The sequence below is a fragment of the Neoarius graeffei genome, chromosome 4, assembly GCF_027579695.1.
Source record: "Neoarius graeffei isolate fNeoGra1 chromosome 4, fNeoGra1.pri, whole genome shotgun sequence".
In the NCBI taxonomy this organism is placed as follows: Eukaryota; Metazoa; Chordata; class Actinopteri; order Siluriformes; family Ariidae; genus Neoarius; species Neoarius graeffei.
This window is the reverse complement of record NC_083572.1, coordinates 71692683-71718763: the sequence shown is the minus strand read 5'-3', so window position 1 is coordinate 71718763 and position 26081 is coordinate 71692683. Positions and strand designations below refer to the sequence as shown.

General features: G+C 40.0%; 1 protein-coding gene across 1 annotated transcript; it reads right to left on the bottom strand.

The window, feature by feature from the left end:
- Window positions 1-4016: 4016 nt before the first annotated feature.
- slc2a11a (solute carrier family 2 member 11a) lies at window positions 4017-20502 on the bottom strand. The gene is made up of 12 exons (XM_060918313.1): window positions 20458-20502; window positions 16861-16959; window positions 16552-16712; window positions 14574-14698; window positions 14348-14477; window positions 12972-13120; window positions 12206-12393; window positions 11626-11736; window positions 11228-11329; window positions 10085-10160; window positions 8344-8471; window positions 4017-4235 (listed from the first exon to the last, which is right to left on the bottom strand). Exons 1-12 carry the CDS (start codon window positions 20500-20502, stop codon window positions 4017-4019), a joined length of 1533 nt encoding a protein of 510 aa, XP_060774296.1.
- Window positions 20503-26081: the final 5579 nt, after the last annotated feature.

The following is a 26081-nucleotide window of genomic DNA, read 5'->3' as shown; positions in this document are numbered from 1 at the left end:
TATGAAGATCAGTTGGTCCAGAAAATTGCAAGAACTTTGAATGTAACTTCAAGTGCAGTTGCAACAACCATCAAATGCTATGATGAAACTGGCTCTCATGGGGACTGTCCCAGGAAATGAAGCCCAAGACTTACCTCTGCTGCAAAGGATAAGTGTATTAGAGTTACCAGCCTCAGAAATCAATTAACAGCACCTCAGATTAGAGTCTACATGAATAATTCAGAGAGTTCAAGTAGCAGACACATCAACATCAACTGTTTGGTGGAGACTGCATTAATCAGGTCTTCATGGTTGAATTGCTGCAAAGAAACCACTACTAAGGGAAGCCAATAAGACAAAGAGGATTGCTAAGAAACACAACAAATGAACATTAGACCAGTGGAAGTCTGTACTTTGTTCTGATGAGTCCAAGTTTGAGATTTTTCGTTCCAACCACCATGTCTTTGTGAGATGCAGAAAAGGGGGAACGGATGGTATCTGCATGTGTGGTTCCCGCTGTGAAGCATGGAGGAGGAGGTGTGATGGTTGGGGGCACTTTGCTAGCGACACTGTTGGCAATTTATTCAAAATTGAAGGCACACTTAACCAGCATCACTACCACAGCATTCTGCAAGGACATGCCATCTCATCTGTTTTACACTTAGTGGGACCATCATTTATTTTCTATGGGACGATCGTCTAAAACACACCTCCAGACTCTGTAAATGCTATTTAACCAAGAAGGAGAGTAAAGAAGTGCTGTATTGAATTGGACCACAGAGTGAAAAAAAACTGCAGCCAACAAGTGCTCAACATGTGTGGGAACTCCTTCAGGACTGTTGGAAAACCATTCCAGGTGACTACCTCCTGAAGCTGGTTAAGAGAATGCCAAGAGTCTGCAAAGCTGTCATCAATGCAAAAAGTGGCGACTTTGAAGAATCCAAAATATAAAACAATTTGCTTTACTGACACTGTTTTTGCTTACTACATAATGCCATCAGAATTATTCCTAAATGTCGAAAATAATAAAAATAAAGAAAAAACACTGAATTAGAAAGTGTGTCCAAACTTTTGACTGGTAGTGTAGAAGTAGTAATTGAATGAGAAAGAGAAAAAAATGTACATGTGGAAAAAATGGAAGCTCTGCTTCACCAAGTGCAAGTAACCATTTAGTATGCACTCTTCCAAAACAATCAAATGTCAGTCAGGATGTTTAGTTGCACCCATTTTTACAGTCCTGGATTTCATCACACTAATCAGGTTACTAACACATGTATACAGTTAAACAGATCTCTTTCAGTTTAAAAAAAAAGGGCAATACTCCACCTTCCTACAGGAAACTCTTTGGTTCCTAAACTTAAGCTTAATACAAAAAGTGGGAAGTAACATATTGCCCTTTTTCTATGTCAGTATCCCATATGTTGTTAACTACAATGTTGTGCAAAATAGGTTCAAGAATCCCACTGTGTTATACTCTATGTGGATACCATCCATTATCCATAACCACTTATCCTGTACAGGGTCGCAGGCAAGCTGGAGCCTATCCCAGCTGACTATGGGCGAGAGGGGGGGTACACCCTGGACAAGTCACCAAGTTAATCGCAGGGCTGACACATAGAGACAAACAACCATTCACACTCACACCTAAGGTCAATTTAGAGCCACCAATTAACCTAACCTGCATGTCTTTGGACTGTGGGGGGAACCCATGCAGACACGGGGAGAACATGCAAACTCCACACAGAAAGGCCCCAGTCGGCTGCTGGGCTCGAACCCAGAACCTTCTTGCTGTGAGGCGACAGTGCTAACCACTACAACACTGTGTTGCCTGTGGATACTTTTGAGCACTTTATCTGGAACACTATACTGAGTAAGGCCTCTTTTTGCTCTCAAAACAACCTCAATTCTTCATGGCATGAATTCCACAAGATGTTGGAAACATTCCTCTAAGATTCTGGTCCATGTTGACATGATTGCATCATGCAATTCATGTAGATTTTTTTTTAGGTGTGGCTCAGGTGGATAAGGCACCATACCATAAATCCGGGGACCCGGGTTCAATTCTGGCCCGAGGTCATTTCCTGATCTCTCTCCTGCTCATTTCCTGTCTCTACACTGTCCTATCCAATAAAGGTGAAAAAAGCCCAAAAAGATATCTTTAAAAAAAGATTTTTCAGGTGCACTTTCATGCTGGGCGGCACGGTGGTGTAGTGGTTAGCGCTGTCGCCTCACAGCAAGAAGGTCCTGGGTTAGAGCCCCGTGGCCGGCGAGGGCCTTTCTGTGTGGAGTTTGTATGTTCTCCCCGTGTCTGCGTGGGTTTCCTCCGGGTGCTCCGGTTTCCCCCACAGTCCAAAGACATGCAGGTTAGGTTAACTGGTGACTCTAAATTGACCGTAGGTGTGAATGTGAGTGTGAATGGTTGTCTGTGTCTATGTGTCAGCCCTGTGATGACCTGGCGACTTGTCCAGGGTGTACCCCGCCTTTCGCCCGTAGTCAGCTGGGATAGGCTCCAGCTTGCCTGCGACCCTGTAGAACAGGATAAAGCGGCTAGAGATAATGAGATGAGATGAGACTTTCATGCTGCAAATCTGTTCTGTACTCACTGAACACTTTATTAGGAACAGCTGTACAGCTACCCATTCATGCATTTTTCTCATCAGTCAACTGTATAGCAGTAGTGCAATACATACAATCATGCAGATACAGACTAGCAGCCTCAGGTAATATTCACATCAACCATGAGACTGGGGGAAAAGTGTGAGCTCAGTGATTTTGAACGTGGCATGATTGTTGCTGCCAGACTGGCTGGTGTGATAATTCCTATAACTGCTAATCTACTGGTATTTTCACGCATAACAGTCTTTAGAGTTAATTAGAATGGTGCAATAAAGAAAGAAACATCCAGAGAGAAGCAGTTCTGTGGACGGAAACACCTTGTTGATGAGAGAAGTCAACAGAGATTGGCCAGACTGGTTTGAACTGACAGAAAGGTAATAGTTACTCAGATACCATTTCTGTACAACTGTGGTGAGTAGAAATGCATCTCAGAATGCACAACACATCAAACCTTGAGGTGGATGGACTACATTATAACAGCAGAAGACCACATTGGCTTCCACTCCTGTCAGAAAAGAACAGAAATCTGAGACTATCATGGGTACAGGCTCACCCAAACTGGACAACTGAATATTAGGAAAAAAAATCATGTTTTTCTAGTCTTAAACTGTTTAGTTTTGGTGTGTCTGTGCTTTCCTGCTCATCATATTTGTAAAGAGTGCTTATGTGAGTTACTATAGATTTCCTCTCAGCTCAGACCATTCTGGTCATTCTCCCCTGATCTCTCTCATCAGCAGTGTTTTAGCCTGCAGACCCTCAACTCACAGGATGTGTTCCCCCCACCATTCTGTGTGAACTCCAGAGATTTTTGTGTGTGATTTTTGATGTGAACATGAACTGAAGCTCTTGACCTGTGCATGATTTTATGCATTGTGCTGCTGTGACATGATTGACTGATTGGATAACTGCTTAAATGAATAGGCATGCAGGTGTTCCTATTAAAGTGAGTATATATCTGTACATTCATCTAAAAAAGAACTCATTTCAGATTGACAGTAGTAACGTGGTATAAGTGTTCAAAATGCAAATTCTACTTGGTATGGAGAATATCATATAAAGCCATCATCATTTATTATGGATAAAGAGTACACCAGCAGTATCTTGTTTGTGCTAGTTAAGAATTTTTTTTTTTGTGAAACAATTTACAAGTGAGAAAATAGCTTTAAAATAAAATATTATTTTAAAATGCTCATTGGTATAATTATTATAAAGTGAAAATAGGTTTAAAAATGATAACCATACCCTATCTGCTGTTTCTATTTGTATACCTATAAGACAAAAATAAATTAAATTTGTGAAGAAATGGTCTCACAATAAAATGTCGATGTGGTTATATCTGGGTTAACCTTTTGAACTTTTACTCTTCAACAGAGAGCTCCAGCATTAAGTTTCCAGGAATTCCAAAAATATAAATAAGGAGCTTAGAGGGCAGTTGAGTGGCAGATTTCGCCTGGTTGGTAATGACCAGCTTTGCACTTTGGATCCGATTTCTCTTTCTTGTGGAAGTTAAGCCTGTGGAACTCGCTTGTGATCATGGATAGTGTTTTTCCTTTGGTCTCAGGCAAAACCAGTCCAATATAGAGAGCAGTGAGAATACAGACAACACCAAATGGCACAAAGCAGAACTGACCTAGTCCACTCTGTCAGCAACACACACAGAAAAAAAATATATTAGGGATCATCTTATTAATTATATGGTTCATCAATAGATGTTAAGCTAATATTAAAGGCTTTGGGTAGAAATATGAAATCTACAAAAATGTTACTCTACTATACAGTGGTGCTTGAAAGTTTGTAAACCCTTTAGAATTTTCTATTATTTCTGCATAAATATGACCTAAAACATCATCAGATTTTCACACAAGTCCTAAAAGTAGATAAAGAGAACCCAGTTAAACAAACGACAAAAAAAATTATACTTGGTCATTTATTTATTGAGGAATTACATATCTGTGAGTGGCAAAAGTATGTGAACCTCTAGGATTAGCAGTTAATTTGAAGGTGAAATGAAGGTGAAGTGTAGAGACAGGAAATGAGCGGGAGAGAGAGAGAGACGGGGAGGGATCAGGAAATGACCTCGTGCCAGAATCGAACCCGGGTCCCCGGATTTATGGTATGGTGCCTTATCCACCTGAGCCACGACGCCCCCCTTACGCACAGAGATTCTTCCAGATTCTCTGAATCTTTTGATAATATTATGCACTGTAGATGATGATATGTTCAAATCAAATCAAGTTTATTTGTACAGCGCTTTTAACAATAAACATTGTCGCAAAGCAGCTTTACAGAATTTGAACGACTTAAAACATGAGCTAATTTTATCCCTAATCTATCCCCAATGAGCAAGCCTTCAAACTCTTTGCAATTTTACACTGTCGAACTCCTTTCTGATATTGCTCCACTATTTGTCGGCGCAGAATTAGGGGGATTGGTGATCCTCTTCCCATCTTTACTTCTGAGAGCCGCTGCCACTCCAAGATGCTCTTTTTATACCCAGTCATGTTAATGACCTATTGCCAATTGACCTAATGAGTTGCAATTTGGTCCTCCAGCTGTTCCTTTTTTGTACCTTTAACTTTTCCAGCCTCTTATTGCCCCTGTCCCAACTTTTTTGAGATGTGTTGCTGTCATGAAATTTCAAATGAGCCAATATTTGGCATGAAATTTCAAAATGTCTCACTTTCGACATTTGATATGTTGCCTATGTTCTATTGTGAATACAATATCAGTTTTTGAGATTTGTAAATTATTGCATTCCGTTTTTATTTACAATTTGTACTTTGTCCCAACTTTTTTGGAATCGGGGTTGTACTTAAAGAACAGGGATCTATCAAAGTCTGATCTTCACAACACGTTTGTGGAAGTGTATCATAGCACGAACAAAGGGGATCTCTGAGGACCTCAGAAAAAGCGTTGTTGATACTCATCAGGCTGGAAAAGGTTACAAAACCATCTCTAAAGAGTTTGGACTCCACCAATCCACAGTCAGACAGATTGTGTACAAATGGAGGAAATTCAAGACTATTATTACCCTCCCCAAAAGTGGCCGACCAACAAAGATCACTCCAAGAGCAAGGCGTGTAATAGTTGGTGAGGTCACAAAGGACCCCAGGGTAACTTCTAAGCAACTGAAGGCCTCTCTCACATTGGCTAATGTTAATGTTCATGAGTCCACCATCAGGAGAACACTGAACAACAATGGTGGTGTGCATGGCAGGGTTGAAAGGAGAAAGCCACTGCTCTCCAAAAAGAACATTGCTGCTCATCTGCAATTTGCTAAAGATCACGTGGACAAGCCAGAAGGCTTTTGGAAAAATGTTCTGTGGACGGATGATACCAAAATAGAACTTTTTGGTTTAAATGAGAAGCGTTATGTTTGGAGAAAGGAAAACACTGCATTCCAGCACAAGAACCTTATCCCATTTGTGAAACGTGGTGGTGGTAGTATCATGGTTCGGGCCTGTTTTGCTGCATCTGGGCCTGGACGGCTTGCCATCATTGATGGAACAATGAATTCTGAATTATACCAGTGTCTTCTAAAGGAAAATGTCAGGACATCTGTCCATGAACTGAATCTCAAGAGAAGGTGGGTCATGCAGCAAGACAACGACCCTAAGCACACAAGTCATTCTACCAAAGAATGGTTAAAGAAGAATAAAGTTAATGCTTTGGAATGGCCAAGTCTAAGTCCTGACCTTAATCCAATCGAAATGTTGTGGAAGGACCTGAAGTGAGCAGTTCATGTGAGGAAACCCACCAACATCCCAGAGTTGAAGCTGTTCTGTACGGAGGAATGGGCTAAAATTCCTCCAAGCCGGTGTGCAGGACTGATCAACAGTTATTGGAAATGTTTAGTTGCAGTTATTGCTGCACAAGGGGGTCACACCACATACTGAAAGCAAAGGTTCACATACTTTTGCCACTCACAGATATACAATACTGGATCATTTTCCTTCATAAATAAATGACCAAGTATAATATTTTTGTCTCAATTGTTTAACTGGGTTCTCTTTATCTAATTTTAGGACTTGTGTGAAAATCTGATGATGTTTTAGGTCATATTTATGCAGAAATATAGAAAATTCTAAAGGGTTCACAAACCTTCAAGCACCACTATAAACTTTTACACAAAGAGTGTCTGTCTAGAAGCAGTATGTCAAGGTGTTTGTCACTTCCATATCTGTACCTACTACTTCTACAACCCTGATTCCAAAAAAGTTGGGACAAAGTACAAATTGTAAATAAAAACGGAATGCAATAATTTACAACTCTCAAAAACTGATATTGTATTCACAATAGAACATTGACAACATATCAAATGTCGAAAGTGAGACATTTTGAAATTTCATGCCAAATATTGGCTTATTTGAAATTTCATGACAGCAACACATCTCAAAAAAGTTGCGGCAGGGGCAATAAGAGGCTGGAAAAGTTAGAGTTTGAACATATCATCATCTACAGTGCATAATATTATCAAAAGATTCAGAGAATCTGGAAGAATCTCTGTGCGTAAGGGTCAAGGCCGGAAAACCATACTGGGTGCCCGTGATCTTCGGGCCCTTAGACGGCACTGCATCACATACAGGCATGCTTCTGTATTGGAAATCACAAAATGGGCTCAGGAATATTTCCAGAGAACATTATCTGTGAACACAATTCACCGTGCCATCCGCCATTGCCAGCTAAAACTCTATAGTTCAAAGAAGAAGCCGTATCTAAACATGATCCAGAAGCGCAGACGTCTTCTCTGGGCCAAGGCTCATTTAAAATGGACTGTGGCAAAGTGGAAAACTGTTCTGTGGTCAGACGAATCAAAATGTGAAGTTCTTTATGGAAATCAGGGACGCCGTGTCATTCGGACTAAAGAGGAGAAGGACGACCCAAGTTGTTATCAGCGCTCAGTTCAGAAGCCTGCATCTCTGATGGTATGGGGTTGCATTAGTGCGTGTGGCATGGGCAGCTTACACATCTGGAAAGACACCATCAATGCTGAAAGGTATATCCAGGTTCTAGAGCAACATATGCTCCCATCTAGACGACATCTCTTTCAGGGAAGACCTTGCATTTTCCAACACGACAATGCCAAACCACATACTGCATCAATTACAGCATCATGGCTGCGTAGAAGAAGAGTCCGGGTACTGAACTGGCCAGCCTGCAGTCCAGATCTTTCACCCATAGAAAACATTTGGCGCATCATAAAACGGAAGATACGACAAAAAAGACCCAAGACAGTTGAGCAACTAGACTCCTACATTAGACAAGAATGGGTTAACATTCCTATCCCTAAACTTGAGCAACTTGTCTCCTCAGTCCCCAGACGTTTACAGACTGTTGTAAAGAGAAAAGGGGATGTCTCACAGTGGTAAACATGGCCTTGTCCCAACTTTTTTGAGATGTGTTGTTGTCATGAAATTTAAAATCACCTAATTTTTCTCTTTAAATGATACATTTTCTCAGTTTAAACATTTGACTTGTCATCTATGTTCTATTCTGAATAAAATGTGGAATTTTGAAACTTCCACATCATTGCATTCCGTTTTTATTTACAATTTGTACTTTGTCCCAACTTTTTTGGAATCAGGGTTGTACTTCTTCAACTCAAGAACAATTTGTTTAAAGTATAATAGAGGCCATTTGTATTTTTCTTCTAGTGGAAAATTCAAGTTAAATTTAACACTTGGTCCACTCTCCTAGACCTCATTCTACTACATGTTCAACTGTGTATTTGTGAATTCATGCACTCACCACAACAAATGGGAATATCATTCCAATAAGGAAGAGATTAAGCCACATTAGAGAACCAGCAATCATGTAGGCAGCAGGGCGAGCTGCCTGATTAAAAATCTCAGTAGGGAGAATTCCAGTCACTCCCGCTGTGGAGAAAAGTAATATAAAAAACATCTGATTGTTGTAAGTTTCTGCAACTGGATAGACAATAGAAGTGTCAATGTATAATTTACTCGATCTGTTTAATTTCTGGGGTTGAAGACTGCATACAATAAAAACTGTTTTAGTATATTAAATCTTTGCAGCCTCAGAAAATCTTATACAAAATGAAATGTTGACATTGTCTTACTAACCCCATTTCCAGAAAAGGTGGGATATTTTCCAAAATGCAATAAAAACAAAAATCTGTGATTTGTTAATTCACGTGAGCCTTTATTTAACTGACAAAAGTACAAAGAAAAGATTTTCAATAGTTTTACTGACCAACTCAGCTGTATTTTGGAAATCAAAACAGAGTTAGAATTTGATGCCTGAAACACACTCAAAAAAAGATGGGACAGAGACAAAATAAGGCTGAAAAGTTTATAGGATATTCAAGTAACACCATTTTGGAAGATTCCACAATAAGCAGATTAATTGGTAACATGATTGAGTATAAAAGGAGCATGCACTAAAGGCTCAGTCTTTGCAAATCTCAATGTACTTTTCTGCATTAATGCTGCCATCACAGAAGTGTACGTCACGCTTGCCAAGGGCACTGACACAATGCCATACCATGGCAGACCCTGACTTTTGGACTTGTTGCTGGTAACAGTCTGGATGGTCCTTTTCATCTTTGGTCTGGAACACATGGTGTTCATTTCTTACAAACAGACTTGGAATACTGATTCATCTGACCACAATACACATTTCCACTGTGTGATGGTCCATCCCAGATGCCTCCAAGTCCAGAGAAGTCGATAGTGCTTCTGGACACAGTTTACATAAGGCTTCCTTTTTGCACAGTAAAGTTTTAACTGACATTTGTGGCTGTAACTCTATATTGTAGTGCTTGACAAAGGTTTGCCAAAGTAATCCCGAGCCCATGTGGTTATATCAGCTATAGATGAATGTCGGTTCTTGATACAGTGCCATCTGAGGGATTGGAGATCACAGGTATTCAGCTTAGACCTTGCCCTTTATGCACTGAAATTAATCCAGATTCTTTGAATCATTCAATGATATTATACAATATTCTTTGAGGAACATTGTTTTTAAACATTTCTTTTTTTTTGACAAACTGGAGATCATCAGCCCTTCTTTGCTCCTCAAAGACTAGGCCTTTCCTGGACATTGATTTTGTACCAAATCATGATTAAAATCACATGTTAGTACAACCTGTTTGGAATCACATGCTTATTTAATTGTTTTGCCTCATTACTACCCCTAAATTGCCCCTGTCCCAACTTTTTTGGCATGTGTTGCAGACCTGAAATGCAGGAATGGATGTATATTAACAAATGAAATGAAGTTGACCAGACAAAACATGAAATATCTCGAATTCATATTGTCTGCAATTAAGTCAAAGTAAATTTATTTTAAATGCAAATGTTATTTGCATTTTCCATACCATCCCAACTTTTCATGATTTGGGGTTGTGTGCGATAGGAATAAAAACCCAATTGTGACCAAAAACTGATTTTTCTTGTTTTGGTTCTTTGCTGTAATGGATTTTCCGAGACCAGTCCAGTGAACGGAGCAGTGGTGCAGTTTGACTCACCTGGCCCGATCCCAAAACTGAGGATATAGGTGAACACACAGCCCATGCTCAGGTAAGGCATCCAGTGTGCTACATGCTGGAAGACAATGGCATCAAAATACTGTGAGCTGGTGATACAATGCCTCCGGCTCTCTAGAATCTCACTCTGTTGTACATGAAATTGTATCTAATACAAGTACTGCATTTTCTCTTGCTTTCTTCGTGTAAGTTGATTTTAACTACACACCTTTAAATTGTGTGTTATAACCATGTCTTAGATCAATCACTTACGCCTTCAAATCCAAGGAAATCTAAAGTCCTTGGTTGAGTTCAAGTCAAGTCCTGGATTTTGTGGTGAAGGTTCTACTACAGAAGACTTAATTTGAATTAAACAAGTGGACTGTGGCTATCTTAATGAATTGCAGTAGTCTGTAATTAAGTAGTCTGTAAATAAGTCGTTCAAATTCTGTAAAGCTGCTTTGCGACAATGTTTATTGTTAAAAGTGCTGTACAAATAAACTTGATTGATTGATTGATTGTAACAGTGTTCCATCCATCCATTATCTGTCGCCGCTTATCCTGTCCTACAGGGTCGCAGGCAAGCTGGAGCCTATCCCAGCTGACTATGAGCGAGAGGCAGGGGACACCCTGGACAAGTCGCCAAGTTAATTGCAGGGCTGACACATAGAGACAAACAACCATTCACACCTACGGTCAATTTAGAGCCACCAATTAGCCTAACCTGCATGTCTTTGGACTGTGGGGGAAACCGGAGCACCCGGAGGAAACCCACGCGGACATGGGGAGAACATGCAAACTCCACACAGAAAGGCCCCTGTCAACCACTGGGCTCAAACCCAGGACCTTCTTGCTGTGAGGCGACAGTGCTAACCACTACACCACCGTGCTGCGCCCTGTAACAGTGTTGAGTTACATTATTTTAATGCTGAGGAAATAACTTTGAAGAATGAAAAATTCAGGAATTTTTTTAGTCAGGGTTGAGTATCAAGTCATATATACATGAATCCAATTCAAGCTGCATGTGATGAAAATCTTGACAGAATTCCACTGTGTGTGTGTGTGTGTGTGTGTGTGTGTGTGTACACGTATAGGGGAGTGCTTGTTAACCATGTGCAGTATTTATAAAATCTAAATAATGCATACCTGATATGAAAGAGCCACAGTGAACACTATAGTCCAGCCAGTCATGAGCACAAAACCTCCCATTAAAAGCAGCCTTCTGCCCTGTCGTTCTATTAACAGGTTCTGAACGTGAACATTAACACAGAGAGAGAGAGAGAGAGAGAGAGAAGGGAAGTACCACTGTGATCTTTTTTCTGAATCCATCATGAAAATTCTAAACTTAAATGAAATATTACATTCATTTCATTCATTACAAGTGGTGATTTTTTAACCCATACTAGCCTTTAAAACCACAAAACGTGTCTAGCTCTGAATAATCTGTATACATTTGTAATTCATTAATTTACACATGCCAGACCTTTCTTCCCAAATGCCATTTATATAATGTGAGAGTGGATCAGCTCCTGGTGAATACTTACACACACAATACAAGCAGTGAATTCACATGTGCCAGTGCCAATGGTCGCATATTGGATGTGTTCAACTGGTATTCCCGCCTCTTGAAATATGTAAGAAGCATAAAAGTAAATCTGTGTGATGAGAGAATAAATATTTGTTGAAACACATAGCTTCATGGACAAAATTTAAAATTTTGAGAGAAATAGACTTAGGGAGCAAGGGAATTTGACTTATTCTCTCAGCACTGCTCAATGAGTCACACGTTGCTTTTGTTGTGGCCTGTGATCAGTTAATTTTCAGTTACTTGTCTCTGTCCTTACCAGTCACTGATGCACTGAATTACTCTGTTTATTTCAGATAATGCACTGTCAGCAAGACATCAGTTTTTGTTCCTGGTGTTACACCAATTTACACTACAATTCAATTACAAGTGAGATGATAAACTTGTGTAATGGCTTGACATCCCATCCCATCTATTCCTGTTTCATTCCCAGTGTTCCCAGGACAGAGTCTGGTTCCACTATAACCCTGACCAGGAAAAAGCAATCACTGAAGATGAATGAATGAGTCAGAATTGGTCTGAGGAACAGCCTCACTCACTGAGTCATTACCGCACAGTTGCATGGCGCTGCTTATGATGGCAACTGAGATGAGTTGCCAGCGAACACTATGGTCACCAAAGAGCTCCCAGGGCCGCTGAGCTCGCCTGCCCTCAAATTCAGCCTTCTCTTGCAGCATCTCATCCAACTCCTCTTTCTGCACCTCACAGCCTCGCAGCCGCTGCAGTGCTGCCGAACACGAACAGCATAGAGAGAGACATCACTTACACATAGCTGAAAAACACTTCTCTGGACATGTAAAAAAGTTTCAGGACATGAACTACATGAACTTGATGCGAAGCTAAAAATTCAAGCATATACAGCTCTTCTTTTCAGCATCCACACCAAGGGGAAATGGGTGAATGTTGACAGTACAGTTCACTTTTATAATCCATTACAAAATCATTTTTTCATACATTTACAGAGCCCGGTGCAGCCAAAGAGTCTAACAGTTAAGGTTTTATGTAACAAATACTGTACATATACAGTGCGTCCAAGGAGGTCCTCATTTTCAGGACATCAATGTATCATTCATTAACATTCTTCTATATGGCCTCATGAAACTAATCAGTTCCAGCCTATGGAACTCAAACTATCCATATCCCATATCACCTCTTCAGCCTTAATACATAAAACCTCACATAGGTATCTGTGATAGAACCATATCCTGTGATGCTGAGAAATTATAGTACACTTTTCTACTTTTCTATTATAAAGTATAATATAATAGTATAATAAAATAAGTATGAAAATATAGTTTGTGTTACCCTTTAAGCAGGCGTCCTGGTCACCACGATCAATGAGAAGGTATCGAGGGCTCTCTGGGAACCAGGGTAGTGTGAGGAGCTGAATGAAACCTGGCACAGCATTACTGGCTAACAAGTACTGCCAACATGGTTCACAACCCAACACCTCCCTGTGCACATGCACGCGCGTGCACACACACACACACACACACACACACACACACACACACACACACACACACACACACACAGCCTACCATACATTAAAATGAGTCGCAAGATTATAAACCTGTAATTCATTTTTTATGGATACTGCTTTCAAAATTATGTCCTTTGAGGACTTGATACAGAGCACTTAGTGTATGGTATCTAAATTGAGTGTCTGGGTATTAAAAAGGTCACTAATTTACCATAACTACGCTAAAGAAAGATTAACTGGAAACAATCCATATTGTAGCCCATATGAAACCAATATCGTATGCTCTCACATCACAAGTTGCTTTGCCTGTAATAGGTTTATACATTGTGTGATAATATTGGTATTGAATCAGTATCTGAAGTGTTTTATATCAGTCTAGCTGGACCCAAATATAAGCTGCAAACTTTAAAAGGTAGACTGTCTTTCAGATTTTTCAAGTTTAGGTCATAAAAAGAATTTTCCCAGACACCCAATTATTTTTGTTTAGTGGACCGAAAGCTACTGAATTCGAATCAGACTTCCAATTTTATTAGTTTTTTTTTAAATAGCACAATTACGTGGCCCTAAATTCTCCACTATTTTTTCCTGCTTCACCATGACCCAATTCAAGATACTACGTCATGCATCACGTGGTGGGCTTTCCCCGTTCACACAAGGCATTGTGGGATACAAATTTGAAACAAGAGAGGAAAATGGAAGACGTGAATGAAACGTGAAAGACCGACTACAGTAACGGAAAACGGGAAGAAAAGATGTTATGTTGCGAAGGAAAGGAAATGCAGGACCAAACTAATAAATATCGGTGGTCAGCGAGCACCTCGGTGTGAATAGCTGTTCGTTTAGTGACAGAATGATATAACTGTCGGTGCACTGTCAAGGTAAACCTGTAGATGGCAGTAATGCAACACTGGATGCCAGTTCCCATAAAACCCAAAAGAAGAAGAAGCAGGTAAACCTGCGCATGTGCACAAAGACTACCTCTGTCTGCGTAAAGCGAGCGATTTCATGCATATTATTTGCTAGGGAATCCCCTCAAATTAAACAATTTCCCAGCCACAGAATGGTCTGGGTTTTTTGAGATATTGCAGAAATAAACATATATCATAATGACCATATTTTAGAGAAAACTAAATTTCACCGATTTTATGAAATCAAAAGGCCGTCTTGCTTTAATTATATAACTCTTTTCTGAACTCACCTCAAACCAATCACTTGTCCGAGCACCAACCCAAAAGAGGTGAAGACAGAAGAGGACAGGGCCACAGCACCACGTAAACGTTTCGGGGCACTTTCTCCAAAATACATCGGCTGCACATTCATACTGATCCCTGCAACCAGAATAATTGCTTTATAATGTTTTACAGTTTTGGTAGTCATTCAGATCTGAGCATAATGAAAGCATGGTTAGTATGTCGCCTACACACCCACATTGATGCCAACCAAATATCTGGAGATGATGATCATCTCAAAAGACTGAGCTTTCCGGCTTGTCACAGCCAGCAGTGCACTGGACATTAGAAAGATATTGTTCAGGAGCATAGTTTTCTTCCTTGAAGGCAATACAGTAATAAAAATACATAAATGTCTTATCATATAAAGCACATTAACAATAAAGGTAATAATTTTCTTAGCTAAGTAACAAAGATGTACTATATGGCTAAAATATGTGGACATGGACGGTTACACCCATATTTGGGCCTTCCCCAAACTGTTGCCACAAAGTTGGAAGCACACAATTGTCTAGAATACCTTTTTAAGCTCTACTTTTAAGATTTCCCTTCACTGGAACTAGGAGGCCCAAACCTGGTCCTGCATGACAGTGCCCTTATGCACAAAGTGACGTCTATAAAGACATGGTTTGCCAAGGTTGGTGTGAAAAAACCTGAATGGCCTGCACAGAGCCCTAACCTCAACCACACTGAGCATCTTTGAAATTAATTGAAAGATTTCTCCGCAACATCCATTCTCAAACTCACTAATGCTCTTGTGGATGAAAGGGCACAAATCCTCACAGCCACTTTCCAAAATGTACTGGAAAGCCTTCCCAGAAGAGTGGAGACTGTTTTTAGATTCAGAATCACTTTATTGGTCAGGTACACTGCATGTACTGGGGATTCAGCTTGGCAGAATTGTCAATGGGCAACATATAACAATGTAGGTAATGTGAACAGTGCAAGTACACACAGTGTGAAACAGTGCAAAATGCAAACAGTGCAACAATCAAGACACATTACAAGAAATATAACTATACAACTATATCAAAACCGTGGGCCTTGGCCACTAGGGGGCCCTCAATGAGCATATATTTATAAATTAGGCTATTACACTTAGGCCCTGTCCACACGGCACCGGCGTTTTGGGTGCCCAAAACACAATCTTTTTGAGAACGGGTTCCAGAGTGGAAAGATCTGGCAACATTGCCGTTGCGAAGTCGTCTGGATGAGTAGAACGGATTTGTTTACGATGACATCACAACCACATGACTGTGAGTGCTTCATGCTGGGTAGAAGTGTAACGAACTCGATGCGAGTTGTCAACAAATCCTATAACTTGGTTCATGAAACGTGCTTACAAAATATTTTCACTGTGAATATTTATTGTGTAATGGTGCAAAGTGAGAGAGAGAGAGAGAAAATAGCCCTTAGGGCAGAGTCAATCCCGCCAGCAAAAATAGGGAAAAAAAGGAGCGATCTCACCTCTTCAGATGTTGGTTTAAGTCCTACAATACATTCCTGAAAAAGGGCGTAGAACAACAAATTAATCCATCAACGTGTAGCATTCAATTTATTCCGGACCATTAAAGACGCCGCCTTCCGCGTAGAATCATACGTCATCCTCGCCGCCATATTGGATGGGTCAAAGCGGAGAATAAAGATGCCTCATTCATGTGCTGCGTTTAACTGTACCAACAGGTTTACCGTCCAAACGAGATCACATGGGATTACCTTTCACAGTTGAGACTGGAAAAATACTTTTCATTGTATTTGGTCATTATAACATAATTTTACGAACAGATTTTCCTGACTTTGTGGCTAATATGAAGTCTCACGCATAATAGTTTATGTGCATGTGTCCTTACTTCTTCTATTGTTCTGGTGTCTCCGAAGGGACCGTCTTACAGCGCCCCTAGAGGTGTGGCATGTGTATTGCATTGTTTTCAGCAAGCGTTGCGTTGCCATATGGACCTGATATTTTACTGATCGTTGCCCATTTGGACGCGATATTTTTTTAAATAACATCTCGTTGCCGTTGTCGTGTGGATGTAGCCTTAGACACAACACGATACATAGAACCTGAATCCAGTTCAATATCAGCAATGTATTTTCAAAAATCATCACAGTAAATGCCATACAACTCTGCAAGTATTATGCATACAGAATAATGAATCTTGGAAAGTCATACCTCCCAAAGTGGATGGACATAGGCCCAGCCAACAGAGCTCCTGCGAGGCCACCCAGTGAAAAGATTGACACTATAAGTGTCCAGATCAGTGTAATCTGATACACCTCTAACTGTATCCCCCAGCGCTTCTGAACTGTCTCATTAACAAAGTTCTGAATGTACTGCAGGGACACAGAATACACACTAGTAATGAACAGCCAGGAACCTTTTCAGATTCAGAGGTAATGACACTCATGTACACATAAAGATGTGCAAAACAAATCACATGTAAACAGAGGTAAATGCATTCTTTCTCTCATGCTTACTTACAACAGTGGGTGCATTCATGATAGCGAGGTTGTATCCATATTGTAATGTTCCCCCAACTGCAGCAGAAGTTATCATTAAGACCAGAGTGCGAACATTGCCCTGCAAAAACAGCACAAACTGAAGGGGCACCACAATGCTTCGCAAAGCACAACCAAAATGTATGGTTTTGCAAAAGTAATTAAGAATTAACATTGAAATCAGCCCATATAATACAAAGTACAGAATTTATGTTAAAATGAAGGCTTAAATCTGAGGGAAGAAAATGGGTAAGAAACAGGCCAAAGAGTGCAGATCATTTGCACGGGACATGGCATTTTACAATCCTCATGCAGTCACACACTGGCTTGTAGTCCATCCAAAGCTGAATTTACGTTTACTCCCATCTTATTCACTACAGAGTAACCTCACAAAAGATGCAAAACATTTATAAGAATCATCCAGTTGATCAGATACCACTCCTGGATTCAGGATTCCTGACCTTAGCCTACCTGCTGAAGATCACCATTAGGGATTCAAGCAAGTATTTTTCTCTTTGTATCGCAAGACGGTAGATAAGATGTGATGCTGATTATAATATGTGACTAAATGAAGAAGATGGAATAACAAGCTTTTTACTGTACCTATTTCATAGTAACACACATAGCTTTCTGACAGTATTAGAATTTATTTTTGTTTAAAGATCTTTTCATTGCTAATTTAAAAATAGTAATTACTTATTCCAGTTGCATGTATCATGCTCTGTTGCATCAAGTAAAGATGCGCCATTTATTCTGTTTGCAAGTAAAAATTTGTACAAAAAGTTAGTCTAGTAGCACCAAAGTATGCTAGTTTATTTATGGACAAATTTGAGTTGGACCATTTTCTTTTCTAATAGCATATTTGCCCCAGGTGGTGTAGTGGTTAGCACTGTCACCTCACAGCAAGCAGGTTCTGGGTTCGAGCCCAGTGGCTGACATGTTATTCCTGTGTTTGCATGGGTTTCCTCTAGGTGTTCTGGTTTCCCCCACAGTTCAAAGACATGCAGGTTAGGTTAATTGGTGGCTCTAAAGTGAGTGTGAATGGTTATTTATCTTATGTGTCAGCCCTGCAATGACCTGGCAACTTGTTCAGGATGTACCCCACGTCTCGCCCATAGTCAGCTGGGATAGGCTCCAGCTTGCCTGTGACCCTGCACAGGATAAGCGGTTATGGATGATGGATGGAATATTTGCCCCACATATTAAATGTTTGAGGAGTTATATTGATGACTGCTTTATGATTTGAACAGGAAATTGTAATTAAATGAATTTGTCAAATTCTTAAATTCAAGCATGACCAGTACACAATTTACAGTGGATAAGAATAAAAAACAAAACACATTCACCTTTTAGATGTTGTTTTAGCCAAAGACAATTAGTCTATGCACAGTGTCCTCCACAATTATTGGCACCCCTTGTAAAGATTCATAAAAAGTTTTGTAAAAGAGTGAGTAAAACCAATTACAATTTAAATGGGAAACATGCTTCAGTTACATTGTGTTCACTATAATTTCCAGGGGTGCCAATAATTATGGCACACTTATTTTGTTGAAAATAATTATTTCTATATCAGGGATTTGTTTTTCTTTGAATATTTTTTTCAAGCAAAGGTTGGATTTTTCTCATTTTTTCAGTGTGAGATGAAGCGACTTCACCAAAAGGTGGATTTTTTCTAACCCTTTTTACTAATCATTACAAGGGGTGCCAATAATTGTGGAAGGCACTGTGTATCCACCACTGTATATCATAAACTGACAGCTAAGAATATAATGTTAGCAGTAGATGTCTACTATCATGCTCCCCTTAAGAAGACTAAATCAATTTCAAAGATTAAACCATATTTGTAATACAAAGGATGAATTTTCTATTCAGGCAGGATGTCTTTTACATTTTTTTCAAACAAAAGGGTAATGAATCCTAATGAATGGCATAAAAAGTATGAAAAAGTAAAAAAAAATCTCATGACAATAAACTCTTCCTTAACATACTGTATATCAAAAAGAAAAAAAAAGTTTGTTAACTGTACATTGACATTCAGTGATAGTTGTGACTCAATTAAATCAATTATACAGAAACTCTGACACATACAATCAACTGATGACACTTTAAACCAAGCATTTCATTATCCACCTCTTTTCACCGACAAGCAAGCACATTGCTTGTTGGATAAACTAGTAAGAGCTGATGTAAGATCCAAAAAAGTTGATACCTTCCACAATGCCTTTGTTCCATGATTTATGTTGAAAAAACTTCATGTGAGTTAAAATATAGGAATTAGTGAACATAAATCTGTTATACATGCTATAAACCAAATGTAACTTAACCCACAGGCAGAAATTTTCATTATCATAGTATCAGCCAACTAGAATGTGTACATATAAACATTAATGCTTATAATAATGCTTTTTTTGGTCAATTGCATGTTTTATGTGAGTCATTGTATATAACAGGTATTTCAGATTTTAAATCTCAAGAGACTAAACTGGTTAGATAAAGGTTAAAAAAATACAGTATATGGAATTCCCTGGGAAACAGGAGGTTGGAAAATGCCATCTATTTGTCCTTGTGTTATATTTATTTTGACTTTGTTGCAATAAAAAATGATAATGGAATGAAGAGCAGTATTTAAGATGATTTATCATGTCATGATTCTTGTTAAAGTAAATAATTGAACGGAGATAAATGCAGACTTTGTTCTTTAAGTTATTTATACAGGAACAAGTTTACACACCTATAGAATAGAAAACAGTCAACACATGAGAGGACAGTGTTTAACCTATTCTTATATTGCTTACAGGAACCAAGGAACACCCACCAATCAATACATGCAAAACAAAACAAACTAAATGAAGAACCCTTTTTAAGCCCTATGGGTAATAGAGATTTTTTTTTTAAATTTTGCACTTATGGAAGTGCAAAATGAAAAAGAAAATTTGGAAGAAAATTTGTGCTGTTTTCTTCTGATTATTTTATAGTTACAGTGCATTCTGGACATGAACTCAATGATTGTGCCAGTGTGGGTGGATGTGATAAGACTTTCAAAAAATGACCCAATGAATAATGTTTATTAGAGATGAACAACAACAACAACCAAAAAAAAAAAAAATCCTAACAGTTTTGCAAAGAAGCAATCCCCCACTGAATAATCCTCAGTGTTGAATTAGTACATACAAGGACCATATAAATCCTGTTGGACCTAAAAGGAAGAAAAGTTTCACAGAAACCTGCAGATTTTAATTCAGTGGCTACTGCAGGTGTGAATTCCACACATTAAGAGTTAGTACTTGAACATTAGTAGTTGAAATTCAATACTGTAGATGTTCAGTACTGCAGCTGCACTAACACTGTAAGGGTTATTTTAACATTACAGTGTTCATTCAACATTGCAGATTAAATACTGTATGTGTTTTTTCAACACTAAGACTAAGATGTTAATTCAACACTTAATTGAACATTGAATTATTTCAATTGCCATGGTAGACAATACTGTAAGTGTTACTTCAACACTGCATAATTAAACACGAGAAATGGATTTAGCTTGTACTTATGTTCTTAAGATCTTACCTTTAAATCTACCTACCTTCTTCTGCTCAGACGTGGCATCTCTCTGCTCATGTGAGGTCATGATGCTAGTTGTTCCTACTTAATTGCACATATAACAAAAGTGAGGCAGCGTCTCTCTCTCTCTTCTGTGTGTGTGTGTGTGTGTGTGTGTGTGTGAGAGAGAGAGAGAGAGAGAGAGAGAGAGAGAGAGAGAGAGAGGGGAGCAGTTTTGGATGGTGTGATATAATAAGTAGCCTAACAGTTTAACATCTACTCCATTGCTGTGGTGTCTCGCCTCTGTCCATCTAGACTAGAAAGGTGACAGCATGTGCCAGATGTGTGCTGGTGGCGATGGAAGACTCATTTCTTCTCAGATATCAAAGACTTGTGATGCCAAAACATGTTCACACACACACACACACACACACACACACACACTTCTGTCTTTGTGGGGACACTCATTGACAATGTATTCCCCAGCCTCTTACCCTAACCTTAACAATCATAAATAAATGCCTAACTCCAACCCTTATCTTAACCTAAACCTAATTCTTTTAACCTGAACCCCAAAACTATGTTTTACCCCTCAAATAGCCCTTTGAAGAAGTGAGGAACCTCTGCTGGAACATCATAGGGGCCCCAAATAACCCAAACAGAAGGGTGACAAATTGGCATAAACCAAATGGAGTGGAAAAGGCCATTTTTTCACAGGATAATGGTGTCAAAGGGATCTGCCAATATCCCTTTGCCAGATTCAGTGTCAAATAAAAGCGAGCCGTGCCTAACCGATCAAACAGTTCATCAATGTGAGGCATCAGGTACTCTTCGAATTTCGACACCCTGTTGACTTTTCTAAAATCTACACAGAATCAGCTTGACCCGTAGGTTTTTGGGACCAAAACCACCAGGCTGCTCCAATCACTGTGTGACTTCTTGATTATTTCCATGTCAAGCATAGTCTTGAGTTCATCCTAAACTATATTTTTCTTGTGTTCGGGTAGGCGATAGGGGTGGCTGTGCTCCAGCACCCCTGAGGGCATCTCGATGTGGTGTTCTATGAGATGTATACAACAGGGGAGAGGCAAGAACACATCAGAAAATTCTGTTGGCAACTTGGCAACCTCTGAGAGTTGGGCTGGTGAAAGGTGGTCTCCACAATGGACTGGGGTGGACTGGGTGGTTACTTTTGGACTTACCTCCGGTCCCAGCTCCTCCCTCTCATACCATAATTTAAGCAGTTTAATTTAAGTTGATATCTCTGCTGCGCCCTGCCTCTATCTGTTCGTTTCACCTTATAGTTGACGTCCCCGATTTGCTGTGTGACATCAAAGGGCCCTTGCCACTTGGTGAGTAATTTTGAGCTTGACGTGAGTAATAGAATGAGCACTTTATTTCCAGTGTGAATTCCCCTTTGGTGCGCACCCCTGTTATACCACTGAGATTGATGTTCTTGTGCCTGTTGCAAGTTCTTCTGGGTTATGTGACTGAGTGTGTGAAGTTTTGCCCACAGGTGAAGAATGTACTGGATTTCATTTTTACTATTAAAAGGTCCCTCCTCCCAATTTTCCCTGAAGATATCTAGGATGTTATGAGGTTTGCGACTATATAATTCGAATGGGGAGAACCCCATGGAGGCTTGTGGGACCTCTCATACTGCAAATTAACAGGCTCAAGCATTTGTCTCAATTTTGACTGTCTTCCCACACATTACAGATGCTCTTATCCAGAGCAATGCATAACAGGACCCTGGCATACCCACAGCAATGGGCAGCCCAGGGAGCAGTTGGGGGTTAGGTGCCTTGCTCAAGGGCACTTCAGCCATTCTTGCTAGTCCAGGGAATTGAACCAGTGACCTTTTAGTCCCAGAACTGCTTCTCTAACCATTAGGCCATAGTATCCCCATCACACAAACTTACAAGTCATGTTCTTAAGTGTTTGGTTAAGTCATTCAACTAAGCCATTTGTCTTTGGGTGATAAACTCTGGTACAAATTAATTTAACCCCCAGTAATTTGTAGGGTACGCAAAGTGTACATGACATAAACGTAGGGCCCTGATCAGTCAGGATTTCTTTTCGAATCCTGACTCTGGAGATAATCTTAAGCAGTGCCTCTGTGAGTGGAAATGTTGCACAGTGGCAGGTAAATAATCCATTATCTGTAACCACTTATCCTGTGCAGGGTCATGAGGAAGCTGGACCCTATCCCAGCTGACTATGGGCAAGAGGCAGGATACACCCTAGACAAGTCACCAGCTCATTGCAGGGCTGACACATAGAGACAAACAACCATTCACAATTATGGACAATTTAGAGCCACCAATTAGCCTAACCTGCATGTCTCTGGACTGTGGGGGAAACCTACACAGACACGGGGAGAGCACACAAACTCCAGAAAGGAGTTTGGATAGAAAGGCCCCCGTCAGCCACTGGGCTCAAATCCAGAACCTTCTTGCTTTGAGGCGACAGTGCTAACCACTACACCACTGTACCACCCCAGGTAAATCATCCATCCATCCATCCATCCATCCATCCATCCATCCATCATCTGTAGCCACTTATCCTGTTCTACAGGATCGCAGGAGCCTGTCCCAGCTGACTATGGGTGAGAGGCGGGGGTACACCCTGGACAAGTCACCAGGTCATCGCAGGGCTGACACAGAGACAACCATTCACACCTACAGTCAATTTAGAGCCACCAATTAACCTAACCTGCATGTCTTTGGACTGTGGGGGAAACTGGAGCATCTCGAGGAAACCTATACAGACACGGGGAGAACAGGCAAACTCCAGAAAGGAGTTAGGACAGAAAGGCCCCTGTCGGCCACTGGGCTCGAACACAGAACTTTCTTGCTTTGAGGCGACAGTACTAACCACTACACCACTGTGCTACCCCAAGTAAAGCATGTAAATTTAAAATTAGCCAGCCTGTGCAAAAATGTTTGTTTCTTATTAATAAAATTACTTTCTTAATTTCACAACCTAATAGAATAATGCTAAATCAGAGGTTTCTGGTTATGCCAGACCTGCACCTCTAGACCTGATGTCCAGAGAGCTGGACACGAAACTTGATAAGCATTGCTCTACAAGTGTTGAAGCTCTAAAAAATAATTTGAAATAGCTCTATCAGTGCCCTGTGATGATCTGGCGACTTGTTCAGGGTGTACCCTGCCTTTCGCCCGTAGTCAGCTGGGATAGGCTCCAGCTCGCCTGCGACCCTGTAGAACAGGATAAAGTGGCTAGAGATGATGAGATGAGATGAGCTCTATCAGTCTATACTGTTGGGGGTACATTCAGTCATTTCAAAATCTGAGATCTACAAAGATCAAAATTCAAAACATAGAAAAGTTTCTTCCTCACATGAAATGTGAGAATAACAATTTGAAAACTACTCCTTTCTAATGATTCAATGATGAATGTTTCTATGGTATATTAAAAATTGCAAAGCCACTGTAGGGAATTGAGTATTTACAATTTGGTATTACTGAAACTTTGGTACCCTCTACAGTCCACAAGAAATATTGCCCATATTCATTAGTTAATACCAAAGTGCTTATTTACTTTATTACTATAGATATGAAAACAGCTCAATTAAATGTTATTAATTATAGTTAAATATCTTGAGATAGACAGAAAAGTATTTTGTAAACGTAAATATTTTTATTGAACGATCATATTATTAGAGTCCTTTAATGCCTTTAGGGTTCAATTCAGTAGGCTAGTTGACATTTGGGCGCCCTGCAGAGTCCACTTTTACTTCAATTGGACAACAGATATGAAAACAAAGCAATCATGGGTTAAACAAGGTTTTGTAATAAATCAAACATTATGGCATGACATTACTTGGACCATAGCAAATTTCCATGTATCTTACTTAAATTTAGGGTCTCAACTGGTTTCTTTTGAAGGCCTTCAGTCTGTGGCTTGCTTTATATGCTTGTTGACTACAAAGATCAAAGGCAGAGTGCATGTTCACTCACCGGTTTTGCCAGCAGAGGCTTATGCAAAATATGTTTGCAGGTTGGCTAATTTTAAATGATTTACCAGCAGCAAAACTTTCCCCAAATAATAGATACTGAACAGGGAATTCAAGCCACATCCCCCACTTGATAAACCCGTGCCTTCATCACTACACCACACCACACCACTATATAATACAATTGCAGATCCACAACTTTTTAATTTCCTTTGATATCTTGTACATGCTCATACCCATTGGGTAATACCACAGTGTTTATTTACTTGTTTTTCCATGACATTGTCCAAAATTTCTAACACACACCTCACCTTATGCTTCACATCAATACGGGTATAACACAGTGAATAACAATTAAATAGTCTATAGTTCATGAAGTATTGTAGTTAGTAGTTGTCTGTTTGCTATGACGCTTTGCACGCTTTCTTTCGTAGTTCTCTTTTCTTCTGATGTCAGTCCTGCAACAGATGTTAAAGCTCAGAAGTCTCCACTTGCTGCGGTCGTTAACCATAGAACTCCAGTCTTCCAAAGCCTCCTCACACTTGAGAGCACTCTTGCCTGTGTCCTTGTAGCAAAGCAGTGGTCGGCTCACTTTTCTGGCTCCAATCAGCTAACTCACCCTATAATAGAGCTTTGACTGGGCGATCATCATCCAAACGGCAAACGTGCCCCATCCAGCGAAGGCAATTTCTGACCAGTTTGATCTCAGGCCCTGTCCACACAGCAACGGATTCAGGTGAATCTGATAAAATTGTTTATTGTTTCGGCCTGGCGTCCACACGGCACCGGCGTTTTGGGTGCCCCAAAACGAAATCTTTTGAGAACGGGTTCCAGAGTGGAAAAAATCTGGCAACGGCGCCGTTGCGAAGTCGTCTGGATGAGTAGAACGGATTTGTTTACGATGATGTCACAACCACATGACTGTGAGTGCTTGGGTAGAAGTGTAACGAACTCGATGCGAGTTGTCAACATATCCTATAACCTGGTTCATGAAACGCGCTTACAAAATATTTTCACTGTGAATATTTATTGTGTAATGGTGCAAAGTGAGAGAGAGAGAGAGAGAGAGAGAGAGTGAGAGAATAGCCCTTAGGGCAGAGTCTTTAGTCCAAACACTGCGGAAGCAGTATAACCAAAACCGCGCACCGTCTGTGTGCTTTCCAAAAACAAAAACAATCCCGCCAGCAAAAATAAGGACAAAAAAGGAGCGATCTCACCTCTTCAGATGTTGATTTAAGTCCGACAATACATTCCTCAAAAAGGGCGTAGAAGAACAAAGTAATCCATCAACGTGTAGCATTCAATTTATTCCGGACCATTAAAGAATTCTGGAGGATATCAGAATGTTGGCGTACTGGCTTCCATCTACCCCCGTTCATTCCTCTTTCCGCGTCTCCATTCAAAAAACGAGCACGTGATTTAAAGGGACTATATCCATAGGATAGGGAGTGAGAAGGTGTGTGCATGTGACAGTGACAGGGTGAGTGACAGGGAAGAACCTAGTCTCATGCTCGCCCTGAATTTCTCTTAAAGTGAAGGCAGAAGAACGTTCAGCGCCTGGCCAGGCTTTCTATGTATTAATTTACATAGACGTTTTAATATGAAATATAAATAAGTGTCTTAGACAATAGATACTATTTTACGCTACTGATTAATAATCAAAACTTTATGTGGCTGATGCTACAGAA

Bases quoted from the DNA above. Each gene is read 5' to 3' on its own strand.
- slc2a11a (XM_060918313.1), bottom strand. From the start codon at position 20,502: ATGACCTCACATGAGCAGAGAGATGCCACGTCTGAGCAGAAGAAG. The intron at 12,394-12,971 runs GTAACACAAACT...CGTGTTCGGCAG, and splicing joins CCAGGACGCCTGCTTAAAGG to CACTGCAGCGGCTGCGAGGC. The intron at 8,472-10,084 runs GTGAGTCAAACT...TTTTCTCCACAG, and splicing joins CAGTTTTGGGATCGGGCCAG to CGGGAGTGACTGGAATTCTC.